The following is a 22,333-nucleotide window of genomic DNA, read 5'->3' as shown; positions in this document are numbered from 1 at the left end:
TCTATCCGCCTCCCACTCTCTCCCTATTTATTTCAAAACCCCCTTCCCCTCCCCCTTTTCTGATGAAGGGTCTAGGCCCGAAACGTCAGCCTCTCTGCTCCTATGATGCTGCTTGGCCTGCTGTGTTCATCCAGCCCTGCACCTTGTTGTCTTGGATTCTCCAGCATCTGCAGCTCCTACTATCTCTTGAAAGAAACCCTGTTCTTTCAGTGTTACTGAGCCAAATTCCTTGACCTGCCTCCGTAATGGTTTTAATGGGCCCAATTGCACCTAATAAACTGTCGTGGTTCAAGAAGGCAGCTTATCACCACCTTCTCAAAGGCAATTACGATGGGCTAAACACGCCTGAATGAATTTATTTTAAGTGATAATGTAATTTGTCCGAACCACACAGGCAGTAAGTGATTCATTCTCCAAAAGCATGAGGTAATTGCCAAGGAATGTAGTCAGTGCACCAAAGTAATAAATTGCTGTGAACGTCCAGTTAATTATAATAGAACCAGGTTCTAAAATGAAAGTTCAAAAGCAACAGCAAGCGAGAGGGAGAATCGCACATGCTGACAGAGTCCTAAATTGTGCCCATTTGCAAGGGAGATCCATGACAGAGCAAGATGGCATTAGCAAGCTTCAAGTTATAAATCTAAGTATTGTTTATCTGATTTTCTTCCACTACACAACCACATAGAGAGGTCGAGTGAGGTGAAGTCTGAAATCTTAATGCAACAATTGCTCACGCCTAACTAGAGATCATGAAGGTGGAGCACAATAAAAGTTAGAAGAATGATTCGGGTGCAGTGAGTGGGAAAGGACTTTTGCAAGTTGTTAAACTTCCTCCTCCCAATGAACCTCTATAACCTCCATGGACAAGTTTCCAACTTGGCCCAAAGGCAAATCCTGCACTTTCTAATCCAACATTTTGTACTATGAATTCCTTAATATACGGATTCTTTTAAGCTTGTAGCACTATTGGTGTCAGTGTTCACTCTAGGCTGTGAAGCTGCTCAGAGGATCCGCACATAACAAGTGGCATGCCAACACTGTTCCCAGCAATAACTTCCAATTTTGGTAGTGGCTACTGCACACAGACTGGAGGCCATGGCAAAGAAAACAAAATGAATAGGAACATGAAAAAGGAGCCAACATGCTTCATGCAGTGTTTAAGAATATTTATTTGTATTAATCCTTCAACTCCAAAACTAATTGGATATTGAAACAGAAAAACAAATACGAAATTCAGACTAACACATGACTTGTGGGGGGATTGGTGCAGTAGTGTTACAGAGGCCCCACCTCACACTCTGGGAGCATGGGTTCAAAGCCCACTGTGGCTGCTGGTGACATCCAAATCAAAAATTCGTAAAAATCTTGAACTGAAAATAGTGGTGACCAGTAAATCATTGTCATAGAGTCATGTAGCAGAGAACGAGACCCTTCAGTCCAACTCGTCCATGCCGACCAGACATCCCAATCTGACCTAGTCCCATTTGCCAGCATTTGGCCCATATTCCTCCAAACCCTTCCTATTCACATACCCATCCAGATGCCTTTTAAATTTTGTATTTGTACCCACCTCCACCGGCAGCTCATTCGATACACACACCAACCAGCGTGAAAAAGTTGCCTCTTAGGTCCCTTTTAAATCTTACCCCTCACTTTCAACCTGTGCCCTCTAGTTTGAGACTCCCCAACCCTAGGAAAAAGGCCTTGGCTATTCATCCTATCCATGCTACTCATGATTTTACAAACCTCTGAGGTCACTTCTCAGCCTCCAATGCTCCAGGGAAAAATGCCCAAGCCTATTCAGCTTCTCCCTCTAGTTCAAACCCTCCAATCGCATCAACATCCTTTTCTGAACCCTTTCAAATTTAACAGCCTCCTTCCTGTAGAAGGTCGACCAGAATTGTATGCAGTATTGTAAAAGTCACCTCACCAATGTCCTGCACAGCTGCAACATGACATCCCAACTCCTATTCTCCATGTTCTGACCAATGAAGGCAAGCATACCAATGCCTTCTTCACCTGCGACTCTGCTTTCAAGGAACTATGTGCCTGCATCCTAGGTCTCTGTTTTGCAAAGCTCCCTGTGACCCTACCATTAAGTGTATAGGTCCTGCCCCGATTTGCCTTACCAAAATGCAACATCTCACATTTATCTCAATTGAACTCCCATCTGCCACTCCTTGGCCCATCTGATCAAGGTCCCATGGTACTCGGAGGTAACCTTCTTGGCTGACCACTATACCAATTTTGGTTTCATCTGTGAACTCATTAACCACATCTCCTATGGTACATCCAAATCATTTATATAAATGGTGAAAAGCAGTGAACCAAGCACCGATCCTTGTGGCACGCTGCCGGTCACAGGCCTCCAGTCTGAAGAGCAACCCTCTATTACCATCCTCTGTCTCCTACCTTCAAGCTAATTTTGTATCCAATTGGGTAACTCTCCCTGGATTCTATGTGATCTAATCTTGCTAACCAGTCTACCATGCAGAGCCTTGTCACCACAGCTGGAGTACTGCTTGCAATTCTAGTCACCACATTATAGGAAGGATGTGATTCCACTCGAGGGTGTGCAGAGGAGACTCACCAGGATGTTGCCTGGGATGGACCATTTCAGAGAAACTGGATAAACTTGTGTTGTTTACTTTACAGCAAAGAAAGTTGAGAGGGGACCTGATCGAGACACATGATTATGAGGGTCATTGAAGGGTAGATAGAAAGCAGCTGTTCCCCCTCGATAAAGGGGTGAATGAGAAGATGGCATAATTTTAACAGTGAAAGGCAGGAGATTTAGACAGTCTTTAAGGAAGATTTATTTTACCAAGGATGGTGGGAAAGTGGAATGTGCTGCCTGGGAGAATAGTTAAAGGTGAGAAACCTCAAACTTTAAAAAGTACTTGAAATGTCATTACTTTCAATGCTATGGGCCTAGTGTAGATTTAGAGTACATACTTGAAGGGCTGAAGGGCCTCTTCCGTTCTGCCTGATTCTATGATCAATTCAAGAGATTACCTCTGAAAGCAGACATTCTCACCTCAGCTGTGAAAGGAAGTCAGAGAGCAGATTTCACAATTTCCCTTCCTGAAAGTTTTGTTTTATTCTTCGTCTAATGTTAACTGATGTGTCCCTGAGGTAGGAATACTACCACTCGGAGTTTACTCAGAACTAAATGAGTAAACATAGGATAATCAATGGGCAACCATCACAAATCTGTTAAAGAACAGCAGGGTTTACAAATTTCCAAATTTCCAAATCATGCTCACTCCCTCCTCTCTGAAGCAATGGATACACTGGATGGGAAGGAGAGGTGAAAGTCAAAAGGTGCTAGACGCAAAGCCTACTCATTGTTTGCTTGGTCAGCAAAAATACCAGGGAAGGGAATCAGAACGTAAATTCCACTTGGGTGTTGTAACCCTGGGGTAAAATGTGCTGAATGGTGGAGAGCAGAGTTTCGGGCTCCTGATAGCAAGACCAAATAATAGAGGGAGCACCTAGGATCTGGAAGGGGAACCCTAAGGGAGGTGCACCATTACCATCACCAACCTCTTCCACTGGAGGCTCAAGCAGGTTGTCCTACTGGGTTTCACCCACTCCCATCACCCTGCTCCCCCTCCATCTGTGAATTCTTCCAGCCAGCCTCAAAATGCAGGATGGGGTAGGAAGAGGTCGTTCGAGCACCAATCAATTGCCCACTTAACGGCATCAACAAGTACAAAGTTGGTTGAGTTTCCCTAAGCTTCACTTGCCCTCAGAAAAACTGCAGAAGAGTCAGATGGGCATTGTTGGAGGGAGGTGTGGTTGACAAACAGGGGCAAGGCCATCTGGATAATTTTAATTGGGCAATGTCTCCCCTCCAATCTGCCCAACCCCTGTGTTTTACCTCTGGCTTCCCGGTCCCCAAAATGCAAGATCTCCCTCAGTTCGATGTTCAGGCATATTAATCAAAATAGCCAAATTTGAACTGGTGAGTTCAGCAAAGACACTGTTGAGGAGAAAAAAAATTGAAGATATTATACTTAGCAGTGCTGACTTGACTGAAGAGGACAAATTTGCATTTAGCTGCAAGTTAAATGCTGGGTCTTGAGAATAACCAAAGAGCCAGCACAAGCAAGTCAGGCTAAGTGGCCTCTTGCTATGTTGTAATGTCCTACAACTCTATATACAAAGTATACAGAACTTTTAGACCGTGACTCTCACTTAATCGTCAGCATGATGCAACTGGTAGAAAGTCAAAGCCTGACAGCTAGAAGAATTAATTCTCTCTGGGCAAATGTCGGTTCTGTACTGCCTTTTCATTTTACACCAAATAAAGTGTTCCCTTGTCCTTTGTTGTTACTAAAGCTTCCTAAACCCTGCCTCGATGCCTTGAAGGCACTTCACAGAACCATAGAACCCCTGCAGTGTGGAAAGAGGCCGTTCATTGAGTCTGCACCGACCTCCAAAGAGCATTCCACCGAAATCCAGTCCTCGATCCAATTCCCCTAACCCTGCATTTCCCATTGCCAATCCACCTTGCCTGCACATCTTTGGACTGTGGGAGAAAACCAGAGCACCTGGTGGAAACCCACGCAGACACAGGGAGAACGTCTGTCTTTGTGGAGTTTGCACAGTCACCCAAGGCTGGAATCAAACCCGGGTCCCTGGTGGTATGAGGCAGCAGTGCTAACTACTGTGCTACCACACTGCCATGGCAGGGAGAAATTAGGTGGTCATCTTAGAATGGCTGTGCTGGTCAACAGCCATGATGTGATTTTGTCTACCTTAAATCGTCTCTTCTGAATGTTTATTCAATTGCTGATTTACTTCAATCTCCTCTCCTAAATGGAGATCAACGCTTGCCTTTGATGGATGGGTGTAATTGATGTCTTATTTATGGTCATCAGCAATTATCCAAATAAGAGTAGGCCACTTGGCCTTTCTAGCCCACTTCACCATTCAATAAGATCATGGCTGATCTGATTTTAAACTCAAATCTACATTCCTGCATCATGATAATCATTCATCCCCTTGGTAATCAAGAATCAACCTCTGCCTTCAAAGATTCTGCATCCACTGCCTTTTGGAGTAAGGTAATGCCAAAGACTCTCAACCCTCAAAGAAAAAAAAAATGTTTTCTCAGCTTGGTCTTAAATGGGCACAACTTTAAAAAGGTATGATGCCTAGTTCCAGATTCTCCATCAAAAAGGAAAAACATCTTTTCTACATCTGCCAGTGCAAGTCATCTCTGACTTTTCTAAACACAAGAGTATACAAGCCTAGACCATCAACCTTTCCTCATTAGTCTGGTAAACCTTCTGAATTGCTTCCAACACATTAATATCCTTCCATAAGGTGACCAGAACTGTACACATTATGCCAGATGCAGTCTCACCAATGTCCTGTAAAACTGAAGCATTGCCTCCCTACCCTTGCATTCAATCTGCCTCACAGTAAAACATATCCTTTTAGCTTTCCTGATTACTTGCTGTATCTGCTCACTAAACTTCCATGGCTCACGCAATAGTACACACAGATCTCTCTGCATCTCACCATTTAGATAAATGCTTCTTTTTCATTCTTTCTGCCATAATGGACAATTGCACACTTTCCCACACTATATTCCATCTGCCAGATCTTTGCCCACTCACTTAAACTTATCTGTATCCCTTTGTAGGCTCCTTACATCCTCTTCACAATGTGCTTTCCTACCGATCTTTGTGTTATCAGCAAATTTAGCCATCATATCTTCAGTTCCCCCTCCCCCATTCAAATGGTACAGGTAGTCCTAGGCATTTACTGCTCATTCTTTTAGGTTATGGTTTGGAAGATGCTGGATGAGAGCTTTGATGAGTTACTGCATTGTGTACGTGGCATACTTGCTACCATCGTGCATTGGTAGGGATGAGAATGAATGTTAAAGGTGTTAGATGGAGCAATCAGATAGTCTGCTTTGTCCTGGATGACAAAGAGCTCCTTGTCTGATTAGAACTGCACCATACAGGTATATGGGGAGTATACTATCACATTCCTGACTTCTGCCTTGTAGATGGTGGATAGGCTTTGAGTCAGGAGGTGCATTACTCATTATATACTTTCTCGTCTCTGAACTGCTCTTACAGCTATTATATTTAAAACAGCCAGTCCTATTCGGATTCTGGTCAATGCTAACCTCAGGCTGCCAACACTTGTGGTAGCAGCTTTCACATTCTGGCCACTTTCTAAAGAAGTTCCTCATGAAACAAGTAAGCCACCTTAATTAGATCTCTCTACTAAACTTGAAGTAGTAATCGAAACTTTATAACATTTATATGTTGAACCATGGAAGAAGCAAAAGATAATACCGTTTTTATCTGTAACTTTTCAATGTCAGAAGTAACATCTTATCAGTAGCAATCTACATATTTACTGTGACGTGACCTAGCACTGATGAAACCACTTTAAATAAAATATTTTAACCATCTCCAATTGGCTCAGAGGCATTCGCACTAAAGAAACAAACTGTAAACAAAAATGCAGTCCAGCCACATTGGGTCATCTAGTTTATAAGCTTCCTTTTCTTGATAAAGTCAGATTTCAATGCCCGCATTTTTTTCTCTATCCTCAATGTGTTATTATCGAGGAGGGGGGGGGGGGGGGCACCAAAAAATTTCCTGAAAGCATACTCATCTCAAAACATGAACCCTATCACTCGACACAGAAGCTGCCAGACCTACTGAGCATTTCCAGTATTTTGTGTTTCTATTCCCCACAACTCCAACGGATTATGGTTCAGTCAGTGAAGGCAACCCTCTAATATTTTACCTTGAAGCCATCGGTCACGCACAATGTTGCCAGGATAGTCAACCAAGGCCTGACTTCATTCAATATCCACCCATCAAGCTCGCTTTCACTTGCTGAAAGGTATGCGCATTGTGGAACAATGTGGAAAATTGCCCAAGCATGTCCTGTACATAGAAAGCAGGACAAATCCAACCCAGCCAATTACCGTCCCACTGTCATCTCGGCTCCAGGACATCTCTGCAGGAATTCCTCAGGGTAGGTTCCTAGGCCCAACCATCTTCAGCTGATTCATCAATGACCTTCCCACCACCATGAGGTCAGAAGGAGGGATGTTCACCGATGATTGCACAATGTTCAGCACCATTCATGGTTCCTCAGATACCAAAGCAGTCCGTGTCCAAATACAGCAAGATCTGGACAATATCCAGGCTTGGGCTGACAAGTGGCAACTAACATTCATGCCACACAAATGCCAGGCTATTAACCATCACCAATAAGAGACAATCTAACCACCGCCCCTTGACATTCAATGGTGTTACCATCCCTGAATCACTCACTATCAACATCCTGGGAGTTAATCATTGACTAGAAACTCAACTGGATTCACCACATAAACACAGTGGCTACAAGAGCAGGTCAGAAGCTAGGAACACTCGTAACTCACCTCCTGACTCCCCAAAGCCTGTCCACCATCTACAAGGCACAAGTCAGGAGCATGATGAATACTCCCCACTTGCCTGGATGAGTGCATCACCAATAACACTCGAGAAGCTTGACACTATCCAGATCAAAGCAGCCCATTTGATTGGCGCTACATGCACAAGCATTCACTCCCTCCACCACCGACGTTCAGTATGTACTGCTGCTACTATCTACAAAACGCACCGCAGAAATTCACTAAAAATCCTCAGACAGCACCTTCCAAACCCATGACCACTTCCATCTAGGAGGACAAGGGCAGCAGATACATGGGAACACCACCATCTGCAAGTTCCCCTCCAAGCCACTCACGATCCTGACTTGGAAATTGATCGCTGCTCCTTCACCGTCACTGGGTCAAAATCCTGAAATTCCCTCCCTAATGGCATTGTGGGTCAACCCACTGCAGGGGGGCTGCAGTGGTTCAAGAAAGCAGCTCCCAACACTTTCTCAAAGCTAACTAGGGACAGGCAAGAAGTGCTGGGTAGCCAGCGATTCCCATTTCCCACAAAAATGAATAATTTTTTTAAAAAAAAATTCATAAGCGGGAGCCTGCCCTCTGCAAACAAAAGCAATTTGTACAGGCATTATGCCTTTTCTGAATTAAGCCAAAGCATGGCAGCCACACAGTCCCTGGGGCTTCCTTTATAACAGTGACCTAACCAGTCAGGACCCTTTACTCCTGCAGCATAAATTGCCAAATTTCCCAGGGAATAACATTCTTGCAGTCCTAATGTATCCAAGTCAAAAAATTTCAATAGCATGTCTCTGATCAACAATACTCAAAGCGTGTACGAAACATTATGTAAATTATGTTTGTGCAGTGCTCAATGCAATTGTCAAGTAAAAAAATACTCAGGTTGAGGAACATAATGGGCCGGGCTGCATAGAGGAGCTAGGCGTCTAATCTGACAGTGCTTCTCAAAACCCTAAATAGCCTGCAATTTAAGTGTTGAAGATGGATTCTCTTAAAAGATCGTGGAAAAGGCCTCAAGAAAGAAAGGCCTGACTGAGAATCTCAATCGTCATACAGGAAAATGCAAGTGATACAGCCAGACAACTGAAATGAACATAATAGCATGGAGGGATTTGTGGTTAATGCACTAATAGTAATTGAAGAATTATAGAGTAGAACACAGATGGTAGTTTTGTCTAAATTGAAATTGAAGTAAAATTTTGGATTTTCAGCAAACCTTATTCTAAGACATCCTTTGCTGCACATTTTGTCCCACTTCTACAGAACATAAATAATTCTCAGAGGTTGAAAGGAAAGCTGCAAAAACAGAGTTCCAGGAACAAAGAGTGCTTATGTCATTTTTAACATTTACTTAATCTTATTAGTTCAATACACAATGTGTCTATGCTAATTGAGACCATGAAGTTTTAGCTGAATTGCATTTAATGCAGCTTTTGCAAAATATCATTTAAAATTCAGATCACACGCTCCTGCTCTGACAAGCTCCCCTATCTGGAGGATGGGAAAGCGCCAGGAGTGGACCATAGAAACAGAACCCATGCTTCAATCTATCATTCTGCCATTGACAACATAGATTTACAAATGTAGCTCAACTAGAATAGATTGCACAAAATACAAAAACTTAGTGAATAGAGAGTTTTTGTATTCACGGCATTGACAATAGCATCTGGACAAAAATAGAATTCCATCTTGACAATTGTATCAATTGGTTTAGCTGGTAGCACGCTTACCTTTAAAGTTGAATTATAGATTCAAACTTCACTCAGCTGAGATTGCAACTGAGCAACTGCTATGCTTGCTCAAGTTGCCAAATCGCAGACAAGATAGTAAACAAAGGCCAAATCTTTTATTTTAAAACTGGACAGCTGCAAGAGATCTCATTTCACGATTTGAGGAAAAACAGATGATTTCTCCCAGCATGCTGGTTAATTCTCTCTCTCCCTCTATCAGCATCACCAAATGGGGATTTACTGGTAAACTATCTGACAACTGTTTGTGGATCCTTGCTGTGTCAGCATAGATTGTTGCATTTAATCAAATTGCAATATTATACTGCCAAAAGTAATTCACTAGCTCCAATACATGTCAAACATATGAGAGGAAATACTCTTATTCTACTTGTACACTCTTAGAAGTAGGACTGTTCTTTGTTCTCTGACAGGGAATGAAGTGAAGTTTTACAGTGGAAATGAAGTAAGGGTCAAGTCAGAAAAAAACCTTTTCCCCAAGCAAGTAGTTAGGGTATGGAATACCCTGCCGGGAAGTAGGTTCAATGTAGAGGCATTTGAGAGAACACTGGATTATTTGGGCCAAATGGCCTCCTTCTGCACCATAAAAAAGGAACATAAAAATAACATCTAGTGTAGGCTAAACCGACCTCCCCACTTATCTGCTTGCGAAAAACTTATCAATATGCAATGTTGACTGCGCATATGGTTAATCTTGTGTTTCATTTCTTTTTGACTTTTCTTGTTTGTACCTGGGAATCACTAGCTTGACCAGCATTTGTTACCCATCCCAAATGTTAGTGCCAGCTGCCTTCTTGAAGCACAGCCTGGGTTTTTCTACAGTGCAAAGGGGATAGTTCAGTTAGTTTACCATTGGACATTTGTAACCTGTGCAGAACAGCAAGATGTGTGACAGTGCGAGACAGCAAGAGAGATAGACACACAAATTATTAGACTAGGTGGTAAGTTGCTTCTATGTCATAATTCCATTCTAATGTTCGGCCTTCCATGAAGCAGCACAAACATAATGGCATTTTTTTTCTAATAAAGAAATCCCTGCTGCCTTTAAGAAAGTGAAAATCTGGTTCTGTTCATACGAAAGCTGAAAACAGGCTTCACGCAAGATATAATCTTGTCCTCCATCTGAAGGTAGCCAGAGTTCAATCACTGGAAATTACTTAACACGATTATGCTGGACAAGTTACTAGTTTGATTGGCATACACCTGTCAATTTCTCAATTAATTTATTTATCTTTGAACATGTTGAAAATTTTACAATTAAAAAATCCAAGAAAATAAACAAGTCTGGAAGCCCTGCTTGAAACTGGCCTTGGTGATTTTGCGGGGGCTGGTTCCAGGAAAAAAAAAACCTTTTCTTGGCCGGTATTAAAATGTCACAGAAATTTGTTTTATGCTTGACGAAATTTACATACAAAATTTCCCCAATCTTTGCTGTTGGATCAGCTGATTTTGTAGTCTAAGGGGTTAAGTCTGACCATGTGGCTAATGAGAAAGACATGTCGCAGGGAGTGATGCAATGTCACATGATCTTACTCTCTGTTGCAGTCTGGTGGCAAGATGAAGCCATAACAAGATATCTCCATAAATTAAGTTAATCATTTCCTGACCTCAGCTGACTCTAATTATTTTATAGCAGCAGTCATGAAACCAATGATAGATCATACCCAGACTACATGGATGACATTAGCAGAAGCACTACCCCTCAGGCTGGCCAGGCATTGATTGAAAGATGGTTAAGATTTAGAATGACAAATTTGCCCTGCGTATTTTCCCTTGCTGTAGGAAACCATCCCTACAGCAGAGCCTAGACTGGGAAACAGACGTTGAATAACCACAATTTTAAGCCAGGTCACTCCAGCAGCATCACTTGTGGTTTCACAAAAGGTCAGAGATGGGAATCCCCCAGGTACCTTGTTTAAAAAGGAGAAATGGAGGTCCAGAAAGCAGGCTGCTACCAAGCCAAACACTAATCAGCAGAACAAAGGAAACAAACTGAATCAAGAAGCTGTGATTAGATGATAAGAAGCTTGTCTACGTGATGTAGATTGAAAAATGTATTTCTTTGCTGGGCAGTGAAAAATTATCTGCCAAAAAGTAGATAATCCATTCAATACTTTCTGTCTCAGATATGGAGAGGCCTATATGTGAGGATGGTGCCAGGCGATGTTCAATCAGGTATGCAGCTATCTTCCACGTATTTTAAAATCAGTTTTTTTTTTAGAAATAAATCTGCTAACATGCATGCATGCACTTTTAAAGGAAGTGTTATATTAAAATATAGCAGACATTTCCTAAAATTTCACTCTCTCACATTCCATTTGCAGCTCCTGAACAGTACAGTGATCTGCCTGCGAGTTGGATTTGTCTGTAGATAGATCACGATAATTCAAAAAAGATGGCTGTTGCCCTTGTCCTTCATGATCTCCCTGGCAAAGCTCACCATTATGAATTTTGATTGAGTACCAATAACACTATTTTGATTGCATTCCAAAACAATACAGATTTAGAATTCTGGGCAAAATAATCTACTTTGTGCAGAATGCAGCACCAGAATACGGGAGCTTTAAAGTTAATTGCAAAGCCTTGGGCAAAGTCTTATGCAACAGCTTGCCACACTATGGCTATTTCCTTGTGTGTTTCATTTATTGATTTCCCAATTTATCTGAAGCATCACTAACAGGCCTGAGCTCAGATTTCCATTCATCTGCTGCTGAAACTGTGATCCAAGCCTTTGGTACCTCTGGACCTCATTATTCCAATGAGCTTCCAGCCAGCCTCCCACTTACCACCCTACAGGAAGTTTAAGCTCATCCAAAATCTGTATCCAACTCACGCCAAGTCGCATTCATGTATCATCCCTGTGCTCACTGACCTATACTGACTCCCGGTGAAGCAAAATGATGATATTCATAATCTCATTCTCAAAATCGTCCTATGACTTTGTAAGAATGGTAGAGTCACAACTTTCAGGTATCTGCACTCCTCCAATTCTGATTCCTTCAGTAGGTTCGTTTTCAACCACTTCAGCAGCAGCCATACCCCAAGCTCTGGAATTCCTTCCCTAAATTTCTGCTCTGCCCACCTCCTGTTTCCTTCTTCATAATGCTCTTTAAAACCTACCTCTGACCATAATTTCTGTCACCAGCACGAATACTGGTTGCATATGGTTCGGAGTCCAATTTAAATTTGATAATGCTTCTGGAAACACCTTGAGAAGCTTGCTACATGAAAGCCACTAGAGAAGTAGAAGTTGTCATAAAGGAGCTATACAAACTGTTGTGCTAATTAATACTCAGCACTCTTGCTCTACTCAGAATGATGATTTGACTCTTGTTGACATTGAATCATGTCTATATCATAATGTACATGCCACAATCTCTCCTTCTGCTTCATAACTGTCCCAGTATGTCTAAGCACTCAAAGGAAGACTTTTGAACTTTTAACCTAATTCCTTTATTTTTCTAGATAATATTAAGAAGGATTTAAATGTTAACTATTACCTTACTTTTGTATTTTTCTACTTAGTCCATGAAGCTCTGTAAGGCCTAACCTTTTTAAAAATTTGTTTCTCACTTTTACTATCTCCCTAAGTTTTTGTACATGGGTACCTTTGTACCTAAGATAGCATCACATGTGGCGACATTATACACTTTTCACTGTACTCCCGTACTTGACTACACACGAAAATAAACTCTAAAATCTAAAGTATTGTTTCTTCTGGCAGTTTAAAAACACAGAGCGCAGAAGAATTTTAGTAAGATAAAATGCAGGAAGAAAAAGTATGTCTCTCATTGCACAGTTGCATCCCTTTGTAAATTCTAGGATGATGTGGAAATTCTGATTGAGAATAATGTTGTCTCCTCCTTGCTTTCAACAAACCACATTCAGCAGTGTGAAATCCATCCACAATAGTATTACAGAATAAAAACATCAGTGCTTCAAGTCTCCCTTGAATCAAAGGGTAATTCTGCTGAGGCAACTCTTCAGTTTAATTAGTGACTCAGTGGAATCATGTGGAGGAGCAGCAAAGACAACGTGAGTCTTGAAGCAACACAACCTATAGTAGCAGGTATTCAGCCCAAGGCTAAATTCAGCTCAAGACTTGGAAGCAAGTTATTTTCTCCCTTTAACTAGGTTCCAAAGATGTAATCCAAGTGACAAACAATTAAAATTGATTCTATTTTAAAAACTTTGTATCTTATTGCACTTGCTGCTGCATAATATCTTTTTGCCATCCCAAGCTGTTGGCTCAAAAGCAGCCAATCACAGCAGTTGGAAGCTTGGAAACCCAAAGTGATAAAAAAAGTTTGCCATTGATAAGGCACAGGTCAGAAGCGTGATGGAGAGCTTCTCACTTGGCTGGATAAGTGCAGCTTCAATAAACTTGATCCATCCAGGACAAAGCAGCCCACTTGATTGACACCACATGCACAAACATTCACTCCCTCTACCACTGACACTCAATAGCAGCAGCGTATACAGTCTACAAGACGCACTGCAGCAATTCAAAGCTCCTTAGACAGCACGTTCTAAACTCATGATCACTTCCATTTAGAAGTGGAAAGTCAGCAGATACAAGGGAACACAAACACGTGTAAATTCCCCTCCAAGCCACTCACCACCTTCACTGGGAAATATGTTGGTGTTTCTTCATTATTGCTGGGTCAAAATCCTGAAATCCCCTCTCTAACGAGATTGTGGATCTTCCTGCAGACATGGAATGCAGCAGCTCAATGGAGGAAGTTCACCACCACCTTCTCAAGGGCAACTCGGGATGGCTAATACATGCTGGCCAGCCAAGGGCACCCAAAGAATTTTTTTTGAAGACGGGATGGAGAGCTGCTAAACAATACTTATGAAAACTGCCGATCCTGATGGGATCTCCTCATCAGCCCAAGAGAAATGTCAGACCGAGAATGAATAGAAATTCTCAAAAGAATACGCCTGCACCTTTTTTTCAAAATTGAAAGTTCCTGTTTACAAAACAGGGCTTAAGGTATTTATAATTAACTTAACAGAACTAAACTACCAAGTTGTCCCTTGTTTCTTCAATTAACCCTGTATTAACTTGAAAGCCTTTGTTTCCCCCCCAGAAAACTCGTACATGATATTTTTGCTCGCTGCAGCAGCTCAGATGAATGAGGGAAAAATCCTGCAATCAGAACATTTGGTGTTAATAAAATAACTTCTAGGATACATGAAAATAATTTCTTACAGCCTAACATGGAAAGATGGTCTCTCACCAAAAAAAAAACAACTTACTTGAAGAAAGGCAAAGTAATCACTTTTTACAAGTTCTATTCAACATCAACATTTGCCTGGAAGATTCTTTTTAAATGAACAGGGGCTTTGAAATTTATCTTGAATGACGATACAAAACAGGTGTTGTTGAAATGGTTGCCCATGATGTACAACGAAGATTTAATCTAATAGACTACAATTCTAGACAAGTATCTAACAGAGAGACTAACTCATAAAAACAATTACTTAAAAATGATTGATTACAGAACAGTGGCAGCTTTTACTCGCATTTAAATTAAGAAGTTATTTCTCCAGGGAATACATAACTGATATTGCCCGACGATGCTTTCATTTGTCTGTACTTGAAATTAATTTGACTACAAATATATTTACGCAGGTTTCCAGAATTTTTAAAAATAAGAGAAAAATCATAGAATCCTAGAACTCTAGAATGTGGAAGTAGGCAATTCAGCCAATGTAGTCCACACCAGCCCTCCGAACAGCATCCTGCCCAGACCCAGCCCTCTATCCTATCCCTGTAACTCTGCCTTTACCATGACTAATTCACCTAACCTACACTTCCCTGGACATTATGGGCAATTTAGCATGGCCAATCCACCTCACGTGCACATTTTTTTGCACTGTGGGAAGAAACCAGAGTACCTGGAGGAAACCAACACAGACATGGTGAGAACATGCCAACTCCACACAGACAGACACACAGTCATCCATGGCTGGAACTGATGCCAGGTCTCTGGCGCTGCGATGCTACAGTGCTAACCACTGAGCCACCGTCCTGCCAAAAATTATTCACTTTTTTGTCTCAAAGCATCTAGAGAGATATAGAAATAGTAGGAACTGCCGATGCTGGAGTCTGAGCTGTAGAGCTGGATGAACACAGGTCAGGCAGCATCAGAGGAGCAGGAAAGCTGACGTTTCGGGTCTAGACCCTTCTTCAGAAGTGGAGGGGTGGTGGGAAGGGGACTCTGAAATAAAGAGAGTGGGGGGAGGTAGTGATAGAAGGTGGATAGTGGAGCAGATAGGTGGAGTGAAGACGGACAGGTCAAGGAGGCGGGGACGACATGGGGGGCTGGTCTTGGGATGAGGTTGGGGGTGGGGAGATTTTGAAGCTTGTAAAGTCCACATTGAGACCATTGGGTTGTAGGGTTCCAAGGCAGAATAGGAGGTGCTGTTCCTCCAGCCTTCGGGTGGCATCGTTGTGACACTGGAGGAGGCCCAGGGTGGACATGTCGTCCAGGGAGTGGGAGGGGGAGTTGAAGTGGTTCCTGACTGGAAGGTGTTGTCGTTTGTCGCGAACCGAGCGTAGGTTCTCTGAGCGGTCTCCGAGCCTCCGCTTGGTCTCCCGATGTAGAAGAGACCACATTAACGGATGTGCAGGTGAACATCTGTTTAATGTGGAAGGTTTTCTTGGGGCCTGGGATGGAGGAGAGAGGGGAGTTGTAGGGGCAGGTGCAGCACCTCCTGCGTTTGCAGGGAGAGGTGCCGGGGGTGGTGGGGCTAGTGAGGAGTGTGGAGCTGACGAGGGAGTCGTGAAGAAAGCGGTCCCTCCGGAAGGCAGTTAAGGATGGGGAGGGAAATATATCCTACGTCGTGGGGTCAGATTGCAGGTGGCGGAAAATGATGCATTGAATCCGGAGGTTAATGGGGTGATATGTGAGGACGAGGGAATTCTGTCTTCGTTTTTATTGCGGGGAGGGGCTGAGGTGTGGGAAACGCAAGAGATGCGATAGAGGACATTTTCGACCACTGTGGGGGGGAAATTGCGGCCCCTGAAAAACGAAGACATCTGGGATGTCCGGGAGGGGAACGTGCGGCAGAGGCGAAGGAATTGGGAATAGGGGATCGCATCCTTGCGGGAAGGTGGGTGAGAGGAGGTGTATTCTTGGTAGGTTTGGGAGTCGGTGGGCTTGAAATAGATATCAGTTTCCAGGCGGTTACCAGAGATGGAGACAGAAGAGTCCAGGAAGGAGAGAGAGAGGTATCAGAGATGGTCCAGGTGAACTTGAGGTTGGGGTGGAAGGTGTTAGTAAAATGGATGAACTGTTCGAGTTCCTCGTGGGAGCACGAGGCGGCGCCGATACAGTCATCGTTATAACAGAGGAAAAGGTGGGGGATAGTGCCAGTGTAGCCGCGGAAGAGGGACTGTTCCACATATCCTACAAAGAGGCAACATAGCTTGGGCCCATGCAGGTGCCCATGGCCACCCCCTTCATCTGTAGGAGGTGCGAGGAGTTGAAGGAGAAGGCGTTAAGGGTAAGGACAAGCTCGGTTAGGTGGATAAGGGTGTCGGTGGAGGGGGACTGGTCGTGCCTGCGGGACAGGAAGAAGCGGATGGCTTTTAGGCAATCTGCATGGGGAATGCAAGTATACAGGGATTGGACATCCATGGTGAAGATGAGGTGTTGAGGGCCAGGGAAATCGGAAGTTTGAGGTGGTGGAGGGCGTGGGTGGTGTCCCGGACGTAGGTGGGGAGTTCCTGGACCAGTGGGGAGAAAGTGGAGTCAAGATAGGTAGAGATAAGTTCGGTGGGGCAGGAGCAGGCAGAGACAACGGGTCAACCAGAGCAGTGGGGTTTATGGATTTTGGGAAGGAGATAGAAACGGGCGGTGCGGGGTTGGGGAACGATGAGGCTGGACGCAGTGGGTGGGAGGTCTCTTCCAAGGGGGCGGTAGGAGGAGGCGTCAGAGTTGGCGCCTGGCCTCGGCGATGTAAAGGTCAGTGCGCTATACCACAGCTGTGCCTCCCTCGTCCACGGGTTCTATAGTGAGGTTAGGGTTGGAGTGGAGGAAGCAGAAGGCTGCACGTTCTGTGGGGGAGAGGTTGGAGTGAGAGAGAGGGGTGGAAAGGTTGAGGCAATTGATGTTGCGACGGCAGTTAGAGATGAAGAGGTCCAGGGAGGTCTTTCAAGGGGGCGGTAGGAGGAGATTACTGTGAATGTCACTTGTGACAGTCTGCTGTCAATATATTACAAAGCTCCATAGATCATATTGATTCAAAACTGAAATCTAATGCAGAGACAATTTTATCCTACCATGAGCAAAGTTACCCTCAACAGGCTAGTTTTTCCAAAGGACAAAGTACAAGTCAAATCAACAGCTGCAACAGACCGCACTACACAAAAAGCTACAAGAACTTCACACCGCCAGCCTGAGAATTAAAGACAACACTTTTAAAATTATTTTTACAATTAGCTGAACTTCACCTTACTAACTCCTGGCTTTCCACTATAATTGGGCAAGTATTTAAATGCATCAGTTTCCCTCCCTCCAAAAATATAACGGTTCCACACATTTTCATCTTGTTAGCACATCTGTCAAACCATGTTTAAAACGGGTCCATGATTAAACCCAGATTTAATAGCCACAATATATACATTTTCCATCCACAGGAGAAAAAAAAGGGACAGATGTTTCCAGCCTGCTTTACATGGTATTGTGCTTAATTACCTACAAAGCAATTTGAGTACAAGGCATATTTGACATTCACAAGTAACATTTTGCTGAAAAAAAAAGTTTTTACAAAAAAAAAATCAGCCACAGCATCATTCTCCAACTCCCCATGAGCAATGCCAAGGGAGATCAGAGAATCAGTGAATCATACAGAACAGAAGCGGCCATTCGGCCCAACAAGTCTGCATAGCCAAAAGCTGCACTAAATCTACACTGAACCCACCTCCAGCATGAGGCGCATAGCCTTAAATGTTAATACACTCAAGTACTTTTTGATGGCTGTGAGGTTTTCTGCCTCAACTACCCTCCCAGGTGTTAAGTAGCTCTCCTATTTCTAACTAATCACAGCTAACTCATTACTTATCAACTGGAAAACTATTTTCCAGATAGTTAATGGCACAGTGACAGTGCATAACAGATCATCACATCAAACACTAACTAGTGAAGGCAGTGTATATAAAAGTAGACCATTTATTTCCAATTCTTGCAACAGGAATTATGCCAAAAGGAAAAAAAAAAATGCACTCTCAGGATAACATTAAGAAAATGAAAAAGGTACAAATGGCAGTCAGTCAATGAATCACTCTTAATTCAGTAAAATCATCCAAATCTAGCAGAACAATAAACAGGCATTTTTCCAGCTGAACAGCACTATACTGAGTAATTGCTTGGTTTGTTTGCTGCAGAGGAACATCACATGCACCTGTTATGCAGTTGTACACTAGAATAGTATATCCTCCGAGATTAGATAGTGTAACTTCTACGAAATACAAAAACTGCTGTATGACACCAGTTCCTTTGTAACAAAACAGGTAGACATCCCAATTTGTGTAAAGAGTGACAGCCGTTCTCTACGAACAGATCACCACATCCCACTGTATACTTAAAAATAATGTTGTTAGACTCAGGTATAAATCTCAAACGTATGGAATCCTGGAGCTTTGCAATACAGAAAGTGGCTTTTCAATCCATCACATCACTTGAGAAATCCCAGAAAACGTAGCAATTTACCCAATTTCACAAAGTGAAAATGGTCTTGGTCTCATTTGTCTGATTCTAGTCAAATGTTCATTTATCAAAACATTTTGTTTTAAATAGACATTTGTTTACTTCCTTAAATGCTGCTTACAAAATAAAACAAACAGAATAACGCACACCAGCATTTCTACCATGTACCCAAATCATGCAAATTTGGCACATGAGGCTGGCTGGTGACCTGCTACTTCCCAAATGATGGAGTTAAGATACTACTGAAGTGGGGAAAAAAAAAACCCAACTTCAAAACAAAATAACTTTCCTTAGTGTTTCATCACATTTAAACCACCTCAACACACTTCACATAATTATTTTTTCGGAGTGCAGACGTTATGTCAGAAAGTACTGCAGCTATTTGGTGCCAGCACATAATGCGATGACTGGCTGGTCCATCTGTTTTGTTGGTGGTAAAGACTGAAGGAGGGATGTTGGCCAAGTAACTGTAATAACTCCACATTTTCTTGCAGTCCTCAACATGAAATCTTTCAAGTCTATACTGATTTAATACCAACTTAAAAACAGTTCCTCTGACAATGCTTCGCTCTGTTTGTGCACTGGAGTAACAGCCAGGATCACGTATGGTTGTAGCTCCCCAGCCTATAACCCTCCCACGCAAATGCCACCAACAGGTCCAAGCCGATCCGCTCTACGAAAGGTCTCCATCTGATGCTGGTGGTTCTGCTTTTATTCCTAGATTTATTTTGCACTGTCCAGTATTTGACTAAAACAGTAAGGGGGCAGAAGGACACACATTAGAAGAAATTGAAATAATTGAACTCCTGCTTCACAATTCCATTAATCTTGGTGTTTCTGTTCCAACATGCAGCATCACTAGAAATCCCACACTCATTAACTCGGGCCTGCTTGTCTGACTCCTCCATTGAGGTCTGGCTCAGCCAAGCAGATGATGTTTTTGGCTCCACATGAAGTGGTGTTTACCTGCCACAGACAATTTGCTAACATTGATACGTATATAGCCCAATACAACTGGAGACATTTTCGTGAAAATAAATAGGTAAAAGGGAATACGTGGAAGCCAAAGACGTGTCAAGTTTCTTAATCCCGTGATGATTGTATTTAACGTTAAGTCTTTTAAAAAAACCCGATAGGACAAGCTTCATCTTTGAGTCTGTGGTGCAAAACCTACCAAGCGTTTCGTAGTTGAATGTTAAAAAAAACCAATGCTCACAGTTACCTAATGAAAAAAAAACAATGCGCAGTTACCACGCCGTTTATTTTTTGAAACGATCTATGAATAATCAGAAGTAAAGAGGGTTGCAGTAGCTCCGAGCAACACTGTGATGCAGCAGCAACTGAGGCGGCCGAACTTGGAACGTGGAACCGGCTAGGTACGCGAAAATGATTGACGTTGGGTCAGCGGCGAATCAGAGCGGCGGCTATGACCCAATAGACCAATCGTGAGCCGTATGGGGAAATAGAGGCGGGGTTTGTCACACATCCTCGGGCCGCTCAGGTTCGGGCTCTCGTCAGTTTCAGTCCAATTCACAAAAAGACAATTGAAATGGCAACATGACATTCCAGCCTGAATCGAAATCAACACGTTCGAATGTTCATACAAATACATTGTATGCGCAAGGTTCTAAATTGTTACCACACGCGTGTTGTAACAATGGACGACTTCACGTTCCAAATACAGAAGCATTTATTTTGATACACAAAAGAGGATCAAATTAATGTGTCCTTACCGTATATCATTGCCAACCCAGTCTCGTGGAGAAACCGAAAGCGCCGGTGTTTGAAGAGCCAGATGGTGAGGATGGTGAGTGTCAGGAGCAGGATGAAGAGCAGCAGATTAGCGCTGTCTTGCCGGTGGCTTTCTTCCGCCTCTTTCTCTGTAGCGATCTCCTCCATGGCGCTATCCGCCCGGCACTGCCGAGCCCACACGCTCAGCAGCCAAACGATGGCGTACAGAGGTTTCTTCACGGCGCAGGCCGGAGCCTCCCAGCGGCGGCTGCTGCTTGGGCTTGCGATCTCCATTGCCGCCGGAGCTTATCCTGTTTGTGTCTGTACAGCCTCTTGCGATTTGATTCGAGCACTTGTCAATACTGCGCAGATCGGCAAGAAGGGGCGGGACTCTCCGAGTACACACTCCGCCTCGTACTTAAAGGCATAATGCTTTTCCTGCTGCACATTTTAATTAAAGCTGTTCGGGTTTATTTTTGCCGCACAAATATCATCACCCTGCCCATAACGCTATTTCAAAGAAGTGGAGGGTGTTTTGGCTAATACTTTTCGCTGAATCGACATTGCAAAAAAAAATTGCTCATTATCACATGATTGCGTGCGGGAGCTTGCAGTCCACATACTGGCTGACGCGTTTCCTATATTACTACAACAGTGAGCAACGTTAATGAAAAACTCAGAGATAGCTGACCCGAAACATCAACTTTCATGCTTCTCTGATGCTGCCTGGCCTGCTGTGTTCCTCCAGCTCCACACCTTGTTATCTCAGACTCCAGCATTGGCAGTTCCTACTATCTCCAAGACAACAAGGTGCAGGGCTGGATGAACACAGCAGGCCAAGCAGCATCATAGGAGCAGAGAGGCTGACGTTTCGGTCCAGCCCTGCACCTTGTTATCTCGGATTCTCCAGCATCTGCAGTTCCTACTATCTCCAATTTTTTTTAAGTTGCGTTAGCCTTAATGACTCCAAATTACAATTCCTTGTGTCACTTTTTTTTGAAAAAATCTTCATCTAAGGGAACATTTGCTTTGTATCTGACAGGGCCAGTGATCCTCATGAACAATTGTCATCAATCCAGATTTGGATCCTACAATTTTGTTTTTGCAGAGCAAGAGCAAAGTATTGCAGAAGCTTAAAATCTGAAATAAAAGCACATCATACCCAGCAGGTCGAGCAGTAGGAGGGGAAAGAGAGATCAGTGAAAGTTTCCATTTGACAGCTGGTCATCACAACTTGTTTGTAAAAAGTTGGTAATTCTAGGATGTAAATTAAATGCCAAACAATCCAGCATCCCCAATTTTCACTTAGATAGTTCCTGCATCATTGATATAGTTTCTGATCCAAGAAAATGCATCTTTTGGATTAGTCACAGGCAGGAACAGGTGAAAATGTGACAAAGACAAAGGAAAATAAAGAAGGTGACAAAACTACTCAAAATGATCGATGTTAAGGAGAGTGTTAAAGGTGAAGATGCAAAAAGGCTTCTGTCGGGGGACCTGCTCTTGTACTGAGGGAGGAGATGATAATAACACAGGTGCCAATCTGGTTGACATAAGTGGATAATGTTCAAAAGGCAGGAATAGGAGATTTCAGAGGTTTGGAAATTGGTGTGGTGGATTACAGGTTAAAGGACAGGACAGATCTTTCAGGCATTCAAACAAGAAATTGAACTGTTGCTGCTGTTATTGTTGCTTGC

The 22,333-nt window shown here is 43.0% G+C and overlaps 1 protein-coding gene across 2 annotated transcripts in view; it reads right to left on the bottom strand.

Annotated features, from left to right (window-relative positions):
• slc9a7 (solute carrier family 9 member 7) overlaps positions 1–21,009 on the bottom strand; it is a 135,659-nt gene extending 114,650 nt beyond the window's left edge. For both annotated transcript variants that reach the window (XM_020517308.2, XM_020517316.2), the window contains exon 1: positions 20,639–21,009. In XM_020517308.2, coding sequence (XP_020372897.1) covers positions 20,639–20,930 — 292 coding nt within the window. In that variant the 5' untranslated portion in view covers positions 20,931–21,009. The remainder of the gene's footprint in view (positions 1–20,638) is intronic.
• Positions 21,010–22,333: the final 1,324 nt, after the last annotated feature.

The sequence above is a fragment of the Rhincodon typus genome, chromosome 6 (genome assembly GCF_021869965.1).
Source record: "Rhincodon typus isolate 14 chromosome 6, sRhiTyp1.1, whole genome shotgun sequence".
Lineage (NCBI taxonomy): Eukaryota > Metazoa > Chordata > Chondrichthyes > Orectolobiformes > Rhincodontidae > Rhincodon > Rhincodon typus.
This window is presented reverse-complemented; position numbering and strand designations above follow the sequence as displayed.